Genomic DNA, 14,251 nt, shown 5'->3' on the forward strand with positions numbered 1-14,251 from the left:
AGAAACTGATAGTAACGCTACTCCCGCACGACGTGACAACAATTGACTCTCTTCTTCACAGCTGGGCTGTGACTACCTCTAGCGATGACTTCAGATGACGGATCTGCGTTGTCGCTGGAGGTAGCTGGCGTAGGAGCGAAAGGTGGGTTGTTTCCAGGGCGGCTGTCGTCGAGGATTTTCGGCCGGAAAAAGCAAAACAGGGACAGCGAAAACAGCAGGGGAAAAGCAAACAGATCCCGGGCTGCCAGGGAGGTGATCTCAGGGGATCAGGAGGGCGGAAGGCCAGAGGTGAGAAATCACGTAGATAAAAAGGGGAGCGAGTGAGTGACCAGCGCGAGGGGAGAGAGGGCGTGGTCGGTTAAGCGAAGTTGGAAAGACAACCAGCACGCCGGGACAAAGCAATTCAAGAATGTACCTGAATCAATGATTGCCAGCTATCGCCTTTGTTCCTTTTTTGGGAGGTTGGGTCTATGGGGATTAGGGATTAGGATTAATCCACGGCGTCGAACCCGGGTTTGGAGAAAGTTCGTTGGGCAGTCCGAAAACGGGCGGACTAAAAACTTGGACACACGGGGGGAAAGAGGGAGGTGGGTTTCTTTTTTTTGGTTTGGTTTTTTGGTTTTGATTTGGGTTGAGTTTGGGTTCGGTGGTTAGTTGGTAGATTGGTGGTAAGGTTGGTCGATAGTGGTGGTAACTGATAGTAGTGGTGGGAAGTGGTGGAAGTGGTGGAAATGGTGGTGGTGGTGGTGGTGGTGAGCGGACAGGTGGGTGGGTGGTTGTCACAATCACAATCCCAATCACGTAAAAAAAAGGGGGGGTAAAAAAAAGTGGAAAACCCAGGAGGAGTTCGGGAGGAGGGGAGAGGTTGCGAGGAAAGGGAGGGAAGAAAGAGATCCGACGGAGAGGAGAGGAGAAGGAGGAGGAGGAGCAAGCCAGTAGCTTAAAAAAATTGAACAGACACTGAGAGAGGTATGAATGAGGAGAGGAGACGACTTCTTTGCTAGAGTCGAGGGAGTCGCTGTAGGAATAGTTCGTCGCAATAATAATAATCAAATAAATAATAATAATAAGCAGCAGCAGCAGCAGCAGAGAGCAGCAGCCGAATTATCGTGGTCAGTTTCGCAAGCAGCAGCAACCACCGCAGCAGCAGCAGCAGTTAAGCAGCAGCCCCAGCAGATTGGTATGTAATAGGATTACTTCCGGGTAGGTAATAAATCGAATGGGTCGCGAAAAATAGGAAATTCGGTAGGAAAAAAGGAACCTCGCCGGGGGGTGGTTGATAGTATGGCGCCGAGGTACCTCCCTGCAACAGGAGGTTAGTCATGCGATCCAGCAGGTAAGGTCAGATACGCGTAGTAGTATGGTCATGAATGGAGACTAATAAACCACAATTTATGAGATAATTGGAGCCGTCGGGGGACTAATCACAGCCCTGCCCCGACAGAATTAGGCAGGTAGCAGGTAACATACCGCGTCCATAATTACCTAGAGGGTACATGCCTGCTGTACTTTTGGGCAGGAAACCCGCCCGAATTCGGTATGGGAGGTACAAACAGAGTACGGAGTGGTACCTCGGTGGGCTCGGGCTTACCCGTTTGGGGGTTAGCGGCACCACACTAGGAGTGGGAAGACTCGTGGCCGCCACTGGAATGATTATCGCCGTATTCCTGGGTACGTACGAGACAACTGGAGACAAGACAACTGGAAGGCAAGCGAGACATGATGATGCTGCTGCTGCTGAACACCCACTGGCCGGCAATTGGCGCATACAACCCGATCCATGACTACGACTGTTCCCTCCTATACTGAAATTCCTCCGGATTGAATCCTCCGGAGGCCCTCTGGCAGATGTTTCGGTCAAGGCCCTCGGTTCGGACTGGCGTCCCGTGGTTGGTGGGCGCCGGCTGCCCTTTTAGGGGTTCGTTTTGTTCCTTTCTCAGCAGTGGTTCGGTTAGTGACTGTCGGACCCAGGCTTTCACGCCCCTTGGTTCGACGCTGCCCTCCTTAGCGGGAACCCAAATCCCCTGAAGGGGGGGCCGCAAACCACCGCCAACGAGGTGTCGTCCTCGGAGGAATGGCGATGATCCTCATCATCCACCGCTAGTACAATGACGATGATCCATGGCGATGATGCTGCTGATGCTGATGATGATGTCGCGGTATGATGCTGCTGAGGTTGGATGCGCTTCTCCCTTTGTTGTTGCCACGGCTCAATCATCCATCGCCAGCGTCAGCCGGACGGCTGCCATTTCCACTTTTCCACTCTCACCAAGTCACAAATTTGCTCCGGGCCAAAGCATTCCTCCCTCCCCTGCGGCTGCCGCTCCTGCTCCTCCCTCCTCCTCCGTCCTCCTGTCCAATTGCCGAGGCGGCGGATCATTAAGCCACGAAGGGCACAAGTGCTAGTACGTCAAATGGGGCGACGGTAGTCAGTCGGACCTAGTCAGAACGTTTTAACCAAAGTCTTCAGGGGAGGTCATGCAACGTCGATCGAGCCATCGGATTCGTGGCTTTGCCTCCATCGCCGCCGCAAGACGGGGTCAGCATGGATATCGGAATGCTTCGTCTACCGCTATCCTGACTAGTGACACTGATAATGCACCTAGACAGTGCTACAACCGACGGTACCTTTCCCCCCTCCGGATCACCTACTATGGGCAGTTAGTCCTACAATTGCCACTGCCACTGCCACTATCCCCCCTCTTGCGTAGACCGAATCCCCCAAACCACACATCCATCGTCCACGTACCGCACCTGATCCATCTGTAGTACGGAGTAGGGTAATTATTTTATCGTCCTTTTGATTGTGGCAGCCCCGAAAGGGAGTGGAGGTGGGTGGGCGTACTTTTCCTCTCTGGTCGGATTTTAAGCTCCACCACAAAGGAAGTCAACGGCTTGGGACAGGACGATCCATTCCCGCGGGTTCGACACCTTCTGACGGATCATGGGCTGGGAGCGAGCAGCGAAGGGAGAACCAGGAAAGGATGTGCAGGCCGCCGATCCATCACCATCGGGAACATGTGTCCCTCGAAAGTATCGAATCACAGTGTCGATAATGTGACGAAAGTTGATTCAGATGCTCCCTTCCCCCTGGACTGGGCTGTATGGGGTACCCCGTACAGCGCCTCTACTACTGACGGGAGCCATGTATGCACTCACTCGCAACCGCGACAGGGATGGAGGGCTTTCATCCACTGTCATTCGCCAACCTTACTAGGAATGGACCAAGGAAGGGTTCCGACGGTGGTCGTCGTGCAAGTCACTAAGAATATAATACAGATACGCGACCCAAGATGGTGGGAAATAAACCTCAATAGAAGAAAATGCCCGACCATGGGTGAGGCTTCGGGGAAGACGCAAGCACAAATTTTCTTTTGCAGCTTAAAGGTCCTTGCGGGTGCTGACCGTCGCCGGCCACCGTGGTTCATCCTCGGGGCAACCTGAGAGTCGCCGCCAGCTATGACGGGTGAGCACGTCATGGGCGTCTCTCTCATTGGACCTGTCTGTTGCCCATTGCTCTTCCTGTTAGATAATTGGATTCGAGGGATGTCTCTCGCGGTGTCTTCTTCGGTCGACGGTACTTTTACTGACTCCGTGCTGCAATGTACCTGACTGGCTGAAATGCAAGGCTCAGCCCCGAAAGGCCCTGACAAAGTACGGAGAGTACGGAGTACTGCCTCGACACCCAAGACACAGATCCATCTATCTGATGGAGAGACTGAAACAGGACAACGTCACTTGCGGAGTGACTAGTATCGTGTAGGTTCTATCAAAGGAACCACCAGCACCGAACAGATCGCATCTCAGCTCGACCGCTAGTACAATCGTGGCGAATTTGCAGCAAGGCGCTGCAGTTGCATACATGAGCCCCAACGGACGACGCCCGGAACGTTCCCCGGCGGCTACTTTAGTTGAGCTGGGCCGGCGAAAACACTGCAAGAGCGATATCGCGCGTCCTACTGGACGGGCACGTCGTCTGGGAGTCTGGTAGTCTGGTACACTATACCGCCGAGCTACTCCTTCCTAGACGCGTCCCTTTAGGAATCCGGTTATCAACACGAGGTCGAGCAGACCTGCAGGATGGCCCCCTCCCCTTTCCCCCCAACCGCCATTGAGCAGCAAGTGAACGAGCTCCGTTTCGATGGAGGGACGCATTCACCGGGGGAGCGTTGAACAGCAGAGGGTGAGTTTCAGCCAGTGGAAAGCGTTCCTCGACCCCCGCATCGGTGCATGCAGTCGCGCTCCCCACCCAGGGAGAGAGCGCGCGAAGGGCTTGTGACCGGATGGGACCATGGGCGAACCCTTTTTGTGTTTTTATTTTGTTTTTTTTTTTTTTTTTAATCTTTCGGTTTCTTTTCGGTTTCTTGATAACTTTAGGAGTCTAGGATGACAGTTGTCCACGGCCCGATGAGGGATGGGATGCTCCATCCGGGTGATTGAGGAAGGCTTAATTTGGGAAGACAGGCACGTCAGTTCAGAGAGTTCAGAGCTGAAAGTCAGAAAGAGGGGGTGAGACTTGGGAGATCGGTAGGTACCTAATCTTAAGGGGAGCCCGTGACCTCATGGGTGTGGACAAGCAGGCAGCCAGGACCCTCGACCGACAGTCAATCATGGACGGTCTGAAGCAACGGATGAAACCGAGAGAAGCGAGGATTTCCCGAAATAATACCATACGGGCGGCTGCCCGCCGTATTGGCATACACGGTTCCATACTCTGGTACGGATGACGGCCATAATACGAGGACGTAAGGGTACCACGACTGGGCGGCCGCGTGACTGCGTCCGGCTCCACCAGCCATTCATTCCATGGTTGACGGCCTCCATTATTATTCTTAGTTCCTGCCGAACTCACCGCGAGGAACATGGCTTCATACCTCTCTATCTAGTGGGAGATATCGTCGAGGAGGCTTTCTCCCCTCCTTCTCTTCCTCCTCCTCCCATGTGTCCAACAGTCACCACCGTGGTGTCCAGGGTGACAGCCTCGGACAGCTGGCCATTCCTGTCACATCCGGACCCAATGAAGGCCAGGAGCTATGAGGGCCAATGCCACCCTGGCGACTGACGATAAAGAACTGCCGATCTGGGATCGGCTAGTGGCTGATGTGATTCTCCGCTAATAAGGACACTGGCGAGGGCTAAGACTCTCAGAGCACCAACAGTCATGATCACAACCCCGATTCGATACTGCTTGGCCTCGATGCCTTTACCCGATCATTTGATGTCGCGGCACGGCTTCCAGGATCATCGCGACACTGACCATGAACCCGCCATCTCCGTTGATGGTCCTCATCCATCTCCTTCTGTGGAGTGTAGACCTCAATTGCTGGGTCTCTACGGAGTAACAACATGATACCTATCAAATTACCCCCCCCCGGCCCCTCCCCCCAATGAGTACCCACTCTCCACAGGAGCACGGAGGACCTATCCAGCAGTACCAGACTACGAGTACCACAGCAGTCAGCACTCGGCCCATACACACCATAAAATCATAGATAGGCAACCCTACACCTCCTCAAGCCACAGGACCACCTTACACAAAGACCCGACGGCATCGACTCGATATGCCATCTCGTCCAACCCCAACTGCAGCCCATCAGCCCAGAAAGGCTAAACCCCCTAAATCCCCTCCGGCAGGTCGATAACACCGACCTACTACTGACCAGGGTCATCCTGCCATGGAAGATTCTTCCCTCCCTTATCGTATGGTCGGTCGCCCAGCTGCCCTGCCCCGTGGTAAGCTCCTTGTAGGTAGCTAGTGCTTCCAGAATAAATTAAATTATTCCTCCTAGAACATTGGGTCTCCCGTCCGGCGGCCACCAGGACCACCACCACCCAGGGGACACGGTCAATGCGTTTCTAGTGGCTTTCTTTTCTCTACCCAACCTCCCTTGGCTTCAATCTCCTCATGGGGTTTGCACATGGTTCGCTAACTTCGCTTAGTTATTGCTAGATTGATTACTAATGCGATTGGTGTGCCATTACATAGTAGTATACCCATCTTCTGAACAAGGAAATGATATACTCCCACAATATACTGAAGAGTTAAATGTAGGTAAATTACCACCTAATAATGCTTCTCTTATGACATACACCCATCCAACAAACCACGGAGTACACAATGCTACATGCAAATACCTCATCACAACCACCCAACATACCAAACCTCAATCCTCTCACATCATGATCACGATCATCACTTCACCAGACCAGATGAGCAAGTGGCCAGTTCAAACGCATCACACTACATACCTACCCCGGAAAAAAAACAATAAACAAGGGCAAAATTACTCCAGAAGAGAAAAAATTAAATAAATGAACGCCAACCCTTACGCCACACAGATTCTTACTCCTGTCATGTCTGGTGATATCATCATCCCCAACCAACCTCACCTCACCCTTCATACTTTCATACATCACGACCAGTTCACACGCCCCATCTCGGTTCCCAGTATATGGCATATGGCATATGCAACCCTAGTATTCTTCATGCTTCATACGGAGTACTCCAACCGATAATTATACCATTTACGACGTAAAGAGTAGTACATAGTACGTAGTATGTAATGCAATGCATCAACGAACCGGGTCTGCCAAGATCATCGACATCATACTCATACTCATACTCTACCTCATACCTCATGCTATGTACACAGATAAAATGAACATTCAACTACAAAGTACCATGTATACTACATTCCCAAAAAGGAAAACACCCCACGGGTAAAACAAACTCCATGTACTGTTAGTATACGGGGTATGCCGAGCAACCACCACCAATCTCATTATCATATCATACTACCCTTTCTATCTTTTCTCTAAAAAAAAATATAACAAATCATTTCTTTCCCAAAACCACTATGTACATAGTACGTAGTATTTCCTTCAAATCGTCACAAAAACTCTCATACCCAAAATAAGATTTCCGACTCGAAATCAAACCAAGCCCTCAAAGGCTCAATCAGTCGGTCAAGAACTCTTCCTCACCTCCAGGAGCAGTCCCACCCGACAACACATTGAACACAACTTTACTTCCCGAAGAAACCACGATGAATGGTTCGGGGCGGCCGGGGACGGGGCCGAGGGATGGCGGGGACGGGACGAGAAGGAACTGAAGGAAGAAAATGGATCCAATCGTGAGGGAGACGAATGAAAGGGAAAGAAAATTAAATGAAAACGGGACGAACTACTCAGTGATTTATTGAGATTTTTCGGGACGGACGGGATTTTCTACTGGTTACTGAGTCGGTAAGTAGGTGAGGCCAACACGATACGGACTACGATGTACTAGCCGAGATTAATCTGGTGATCTTGCCATGTGCGATGATGTCGTGGTTTCCTAGTTCGCTCCCTACCGGGCTGCGGAGGTTTTTTCCGGGTTAACACGGCTGGCGACTTGCCACGCTGGGATGGGGCTAATTCACCGGTTCGACTTTGCCCTGCTGATCCAGCAGGATGCATGTGGCGATGTACGTATGTACAGCTGCCGCACTCTACAGATGACAAAGGTAATCGTGCTCCAAACGCCAGTTCCGGTCCTCGGTATTCCTGAACTCCTAACATGCAAACATCCCATTTATACAGGGTGACCTAAGTAGATGGTCCAATGACCCCGGTCATGCAAGAGACGTTGTCGTCTTCCACTGGTACAAGGCCCGCAGCACCGCTACACCTCCTGACTGTGTCTCGACAGTGCGTCCGCGGCCGCGATCATTGGGGTCTTCCGCCTCATCATCCAGTTCAGTGAAACCCGACCGTTTGGATGCAGTTCCCCAGCGGTGCGGCCCTCTCTGTGAGCTTGGTCCCTTCATCTCGTCGCTGGGTCTTTTGGAGCCACGACTGCGGAGAAGTCCCGTCAACGGCTCCGAGCCCTCAGCCCGTGCGCCATAGTTCTGATAGTCGATTGCCCCCTGCGGCAGAGGGCTCACGTCAGTGGCGGAGGTGTTTCCCCACCACATTCCGATCTTGCCATCGCCATTCTTGGCTAAGAGAGCCGCATTGGCGTTGTGCTCGATCCAGGGGCGGTATGTTCGGCATCGTGCCTGGTGCCACTCGTATACATACTCCCAGCCGTCTTCCCCGTCAGCTGTCCGGTTTGCGCTGGCCAGGAAGCGCAACTCCTGCGGCCGGATATCTCGGCAGAACTCGGCGAGGTGATGGAAGAAGATCCCCTTGAAGGTCTGCCCATTTTGGGAGCAGCTCCCGGCAGAGTCACATGCATCCTCCAAGACACCTCCACGGCCAAGTCCCTTCCACTGCTGACTGACCTTGTCAGGCCACCCGGTAGCCGTCATAACATTGCTGACCAAAAGGTGTCCGTCAGATAGATACTGCTGCACAGCAGTAGCTAACCAAAGTCCTCTTAGCCCGCTAAGGATCACGCCCTGATTGTATGTGTATACCATAGTGTTCAGAACATCACACTTGCCGGTGCCCGGATCATCGGCACTCTTCCACCCGTTGATGTGGAAGCCGTCTGCATAGAGACCATCGGCACCAGTCATGTTCGAGGCATTCAGCCATGAATACCCCTCAATGGCGGCCTGCAAATGAGCCGGCTCGTGAGGGTAACCGTCGGACCAATTCTCGTCGTCCACGGCAGATTCCAAGAAGGGCGAATCGATTCCGTCTCCGGGGAAGTAAAGATACATCCCGATGCTAGCTGATATGTACAGCTCATTGGTGATGGCATTCTTGTAGGGTGTCAGGTAAGGGCTCCAGATCATGCCGCCACCACAGAGGGACACGTCCCAGCCCCCGGACGCCAGCCCGTAGAAGACACGTGCTCGATGGGCCGCCGGGGTTTGAAACTGGGTTCCATGCCAGCGCAGCTTGGCTGTGCCGTTGGGCGAGGAGGGATCATCGTAATGCAGGTCGGTGTGCAACACTTGGAACTTGATGTTCTCCAGCCAGCCCAGCACAACCCACAGCATATCATCGAATGCCTGATTCCTGACGGCAAAGGCATCCTCACCGTAGTAAAATGCCGAGGTTTGGTCAAAATAATGGTTGATGAGATTCTCGAATCCCGACGCATACTCTTCGAGCACTGGCTTTTTGGTATCGCCTCCAGCATCCGGTAGGATATCACCCGCAGTGGAGGTCAGCGAGGAGAGAGTGGCGGAGACTTGAGTCCCAAGCACGGCAGCAGTCCAATCGATACTAGTTGGCCAGGTGCCTTGCCAAAGTTCGAAGTAGTCATCCTGCATCACATTGAGGGCATCCAACAAATCCCGATAGATGCGGGTAATGGAAGCGATGGGTTCGTCAGGCTCCTCCGGGGCAGGAAGGGGTAACTGCTCCGATGGTGCGGTCGAATCCTCTAGCGGAACCTGCGCGTTGGGAGACAATGGCGCAAGGACGTCCTGCGACCGCAACGCCAGCGCATTGGTCTCAGACAAAGCCAAAGTCAAGTAAAAAAATCTATGAATGGCACGTAATGCACGCATCTTGGAGGCCTTTCTAGTGGTAGATACCTAAAACCCGGATAAACGAATGGTCTCGTGGTACTGGTAACACAGGGCGGAGGGCCGATAAGCAACAAGAATGTCTCACGAGGTTAAGAATAGTAGTTACTTCTTACCCGCAGAACTCGAGCAGGACGTGGGGATTCGAGAGCAGAGAAAGACGACCTACATCCAATCGACCGGCAGGACCGAATGAGGCATATTTCAGCAGTCAATGCTCCCCAGTCCGGGGCAAGAGCGGAGGGTGACGAGGGAGAAGGAAGAAAGGGTCCTTGACGTCGAGCGATAAGTTTTAAGTTCGGCCGTTGCGGGGGAGGGAAAGAGCCACTCCCCGGGCTTAACTAATCCGCTCCTGCCCCCCAGGCCCGATGACCTGCGCCGGTCCTCAGCTGCTGCCATCAGAAGCGCTGCTTGGGATGCGATCGTCGCGGGGGCTCGTTCTTGGTATCCTATCACGCGCTCCCGTTGCCTGAATCCCATGCCCGAATCCTACCCAGCCTTCTCCCCCCCACACGATCTTATGATCTTTTCCCCGCCAAATCTCATATAATGTCTGCAGTTCATGAATCGGATGACCAATGACCGTGATCTAAATGCTCTACAGGGATCTAGGTGAAATAAGGGTCAGGCTGAACTCAGCATGCGCGGAATGATGGCGGTTCAGGCAGACAGAGGAGACGCTACAAGTATGCTCCAGCCACATCAGACTCGGATTCGGTGGGTTGCACCCGGATTGGACTTGGAACTAGTGGACATTTTGGCATATCCTAGCTTGATATATCATGCGAGCGGTTTTCTTCTGCAGCCAAGTCAGCGAAGTGCACTTGAGGGAACCACGGAATGCAACGGCATTCAGGATGAAGGGCGACAGAAGACGGTCTGCTGAAGTAGGAGAGATGGGAACTGAAAGGGAGAACGACAGCTTGGGGGCATAGGTTTTGGACCAGCACATACCATATCGCTGTTTATTTACGACGCCGGCAAGTATCCCCTCCCACTGGTATCCTCATCTGAGCAGACACGCACCGTAGGAGACATTGCCGGCTGGAGCCACTGCTGCCCATAACGCCATACCAACTGAGACCAACTTGTGTGCATTTCGAGACAGGGTCATTGTTGACGGTTAACCGTGCAGTCCTTGAGGGCGAACGCGAAGGGAAGATTGAAACGCTAGTGATGACGAGCAAAGAAAACAAAAGATGAGGGTTCTGTCAAGGTCATAGAGCGAACAGAAGACGACTCCTCGCTGCCATAACAATACGCCTAGTCTCTCGCTTCTTCAGCTCCGGGGCTGCGACTCCTCTCGCGGCTCCTGCTGCGACCCCGTCCACCACGCCCCCCTCTTTGTCCAGCATTCTTTCCTTTGTTGGATGGAGGTGGCCGAACAAATGCGTAATCGACCTGGATTGTCTGGTCCAGCAATTTGGATCCGTTCAAGGCTTTGATGGCTTCTGTAGCTTCTGGGAGGGTAGAGTACTCGATCAACGCGTAACCCTAGACAACACTGAATTAGCATCATCTCGTCCTAGAGATAGGGTGTTCCGAATAGATGATTGGGATATATCCAGCGAATAGTAGAATCATTCACACAGAAGATGAGGAGTAAAGGATGCCTACCTTGACATAACCCGTCCGACGATCCAGGTTCAAGTTGAAGTTCTTGATCTCCCCATACTCAGCAAACAGATCCGTCACGTCCTCCTCTGAAGCCTCTTCATGGATATTAGTCGCAATGATGATCCACCCTTCGATACTGCGCACAGCAACAGCACCCCCGTCTGTTCTCGGATCAGAGGTACTGTTGCCCGACTGCGCGGGAACTTCTTCCTGCGCCACTGGAGGGTCGACTTCCATCTCTGCGGACATGATGACGGTCGGATCGGAGAGCCTGTAACCGTCAAGGATCTATAGCTCAAGGGGAGGTGGGTAAGGCGAAAGGATTAGATGAAGGTGGCTGTTCAATGGCCAACTCTGCAATGCGATGGACTGCGATGGATCTTCGCGAAGCTTGCGGTGTGCTTATGTAATCGGGTGGTAGTTAACGACGAATGTTGATAGTTCGGTGGCTACCATGTTTTTAATGGTACCGTGAGAAAGCCGGAATAGATAAGGATGGCATAGAAGGAGATTGTCAGTAAATGATTATGCTAGCAGTGAGGATTGCTGACTTCTTGCCCGGCTTCATAGACCACGTTATCATGCATATGGCAGTATTGTTCCACTTGGTAGAATATTTGATCATGCAGTGTGATGTTTATCTTGTTGTCTTAAGATTAGCAGGAATTGTGTGTAGGATTAACATGGCTGGGTCTTAGTAGATTGCCATGCAATGTGCTCGGAATTCTTTCTCATGGTCACTTTCTCGTGACCGAGAACGTTGTAGACTCCGATATTTTCATACTCTATACCATATTTCATTCTAGTTTAAGTTCTTACGCATATTAATGGTAATGATATTAGACATATAATGAAATAGGAATGTTTTCTACCACATAAGTCTCCATTGCAAGTCAACACTCATTTGGTCTTGGAATGAAGATGGCCTATGCCAATTCCTATCAGGTAGATGTGACGACTTTACAGATCCTGGAAGTATTACTATAAGGTACCTAATACTCTATATAGACTGACTACACCCTGCTGCTCAGTCTGCCAGTGATTGACTTTAAAGACTCCCCACCTTGTGCAAACAGCATGCTAAGATGGCGCTGAGATGAACAAAACAAAAATGCAATAAGGCTTCTCATGAAGCCACTCACACGCAAGAGAGAAATGTGAGCCCTTTTGGGAAGCCATGTCAGTGAATAGATGCCAGTCACTGGCGTGTCAGTGATGAACACCGTCCTGACTTGACCCCATCCTCGATCCCCACAGTTGTCCTTCCTTTTCTCTCATGCATCATCCCAAAGTCAAGCAAGCTATCGTCTCGATATCGAGATAAACACTCACCTATCCTCTGACCATCGTAAATCAAAATTCCTCTTCATCAAGTGAGAGAAAGACTTCGCCACGATGAGTGGCAAGTCAATCTCGAACCTGCCATGGTGCGTCCTCCAAGCTCACTTGAGAAGTCAATCCTCTGACCAGATCATTGCCATGGCAGCGATGATCCCCAATGTTTCTGCCACCTTCGCCCCCCTAAGCCCTTTCCCAAGATTGAAGCTGTGTTGTCTGGTCCGGAGCCCGACCAGGTCCGCGAGTTGCACCAGCCAAATGCGCAGCTCGACGTTGCCTTCGATGTGGTCGGGAATACAATGACAATCAATGAATGTGTCCATGATCCTTCGAGGCCTAAGATCGCATATTCTGTCGGCCTGATCATCAAGGCCATGAATTTTCACTTCCTGAACCTTGAAGGGCTTCCGGATCACTCGCTGCTTCTTTCTCTGAGAATTCGTCGCTCAGCATGTGCTGTGAGAGGCAACAAGATGATTCTCAAGGAGAAGTTCAACGGATACTTTCCCGATCCTCCATATAGCCGTCTGTTCAACGATCTGTTCGAGTGCCGCTGGCCTGAAAAACTTCTCCAAATTCGTTTGCCTGAGGAGAGATGTCGACGCTGGAAAACCGTTGCCCTGATCCTCAAGACCTTCAAGCAGATTAACCCCGATAGCTATTGCCATATGGCAAACATGATGTTTACTCCCCGCGTGGGTGGTTTGAATGTGCGCCAGGTCAAGAAGGACATTAAGACACAGCTTGCACAGGTCAACCATGAGCGCCGGAAGAACCCCGTGTCGTCTGAGTACTTGGTCACAGTCAATGATGAGGAGAAGATTGAGAGGATTAACCACGCATACGAGGTTCATCTACTCGCTTTCATCTACAGCTCATCGCCGTTCACACCCCCGCAATACCTATAACGCCACAGGCGGAAATTGTCGATCATGGAAGATTGCATATCTGTCTCTTAAATCAGCATGATATTGGGACTATTGGTAGCAAAGGGTACAGGAGCAGGCATCTGGTGCTCTGTTATCAGCTGCTTATGGTGGCAGGAAGATCCAGCAACATTGCAACGAGTGATAATAGTCTGGCGTTCTTTTCGAGTTCTTTTTCCATCAGATACGAGGTCATGAGATACGAGGACATGTCAAGGAATATGGGTTGATGTAAATATGATGAGTTGAATTGAGGGTTTAATCTAGCGAACCGGACTCCATTGAAAGCAGCAAAGTAGATTGATCGACCCTATGTTGCGAGATGACCTTTGTGAGTGTTCTCCCGTGCTGGGGTGTGTTTTTGTTGGATTCACACCCGGTCTGACAGTCTATAGAGTTCCTGTTGGCGGTGAGACCTCCCTCCCCTGGCATTGACTCTCACGGCATGCACTTCAGGTTACACTGCCAATCTCAATAGTCCCGAAACCGAGACTCGTTCTTTGAGTCTGACAAGTTCAGCGGCACACAGGCGATGTTATATCTCGTGCTATAGCTCTTCATTGGAGAAACTTCATTGCCTGATCTCGAGTGCCTAGCAACTCGTCCACTAACTACTTTGGATGTTCTGGGCACAAATGGTTGTGCGATCTCCTTGCTTTCTACATCTTCGGCACTTGGTAAAGTGAGAAGACCACTCAGTGATCCTGCTTGGGAGAGCAAATTGGTCCCGCCTATTCTGCAACATTCTCTCGAGAGTGTCAGCAAGCATGAGCGCCCTTATCTTATACTGGAGATCAAGTCTGGGTCTAGGATCAGGAATCATCTTGAATGCAACCAACCGTGCAACACCCTGACCACACTGGGCACTTTCTCCAAGAATCCCTCTACCGCCGGGCAACCCTTGCA

General features: G+C 51.6%; 4 protein-coding genes across 4 annotated transcripts; 1 reads left to right on the plus strand and 3 right to left on the minus strand.

Annotated features, from left to right (window-relative positions):
• Nucleotides 1–1,874: 1,874 nt before the first annotated feature.
• BO80DRAFT_425415 (uncharacterized protein) lies at nucleotides 1,875–2,314 on the minus strand. The gene has a single exon (XM_025719517.1). The coding sequence runs from the start codon at nucleotides 2,216–2,218 to the stop codon at nucleotides 1,976–1,978; it is 243 nt and encodes an 80-aa protein (XP_025574922.1). The 5' UTR covers nucleotides 2,219–2,314; the 3' UTR covers nucleotides 1,875–1,975.
• A 5,285-nt stretch (nucleotides 2,315–7,599) lies between these two features.
• Nucleotides 7,600–9,812, minus strand: BO80DRAFT_92840 (putative glycosyl hydrolase). The gene is made up of 2 exons (XM_025724926.1): nucleotides 9,581–9,812; nucleotides 7,600–9,506 (listed from the first exon to the last, which is right to left on the minus strand). Exon 2 carries the CDS (start codon nucleotides 9,444–9,446, stop codon nucleotides 7,614–7,616), a length of 1,833 nt encoding a protein of 610 aa, XP_025574923.1. The 5' UTR covers nucleotides 9,447–9,506; nucleotides 9,581–9,812; the 3' UTR covers nucleotides 7,600–7,613.
• Nucleotides 9,813–10,727: 915 nt separating this feature from the next.
• On the minus strand, nucleotides 10,728–11,330 carry BO80DRAFT_356612 (RBM8 family RNA-binding protein; the record flags this gene model as incomplete). The annotated part of the gene is made up of 2 exons (XM_025715798.1): nucleotides 10,728–10,958; nucleotides 11,082–11,330. 2 exons carry the CDS (start codon nucleotides 11,328–11,330, stop codon nucleotides 10,728–10,730), a joined length of 480 nt encoding a protein of 159 aa, XP_025574924.1.
• A 1,146-nt stretch (nucleotides 11,331–12,476) lies between these two features.
• BO80DRAFT_475653 (uncharacterized protein) lies at nucleotides 12,477–13,544 on the plus strand (the record flags this gene model as incomplete). The annotated part of the gene is made up of 2 exons (XM_025723219.1): nucleotides 12,477–12,508; nucleotides 12,568–13,544. The coding sequence occupies 2 exons, from the start codon at nucleotides 12,477–12,479 to the stop codon at nucleotides 13,325–13,327; spliced, it is 792 nt and encodes a 263-aa protein (XP_025574925.1). The 3' UTR covers nucleotides 13,328–13,544.
• Nucleotides 13,545–14,251: the final 707 nt, after the last annotated feature.

This window comes from Aspergillus ibericus, assembly GCF_003184845.1.
Source record: "Aspergillus ibericus CBS 121593 unplaced genomic scaffold BO80scaffold_21, whole genome shotgun sequence".
NCBI lineage: Eukaryota > Fungi > Ascomycota > Eurotiomycetes > Eurotiales > Aspergillaceae > Aspergillus > Aspergillus ibericus.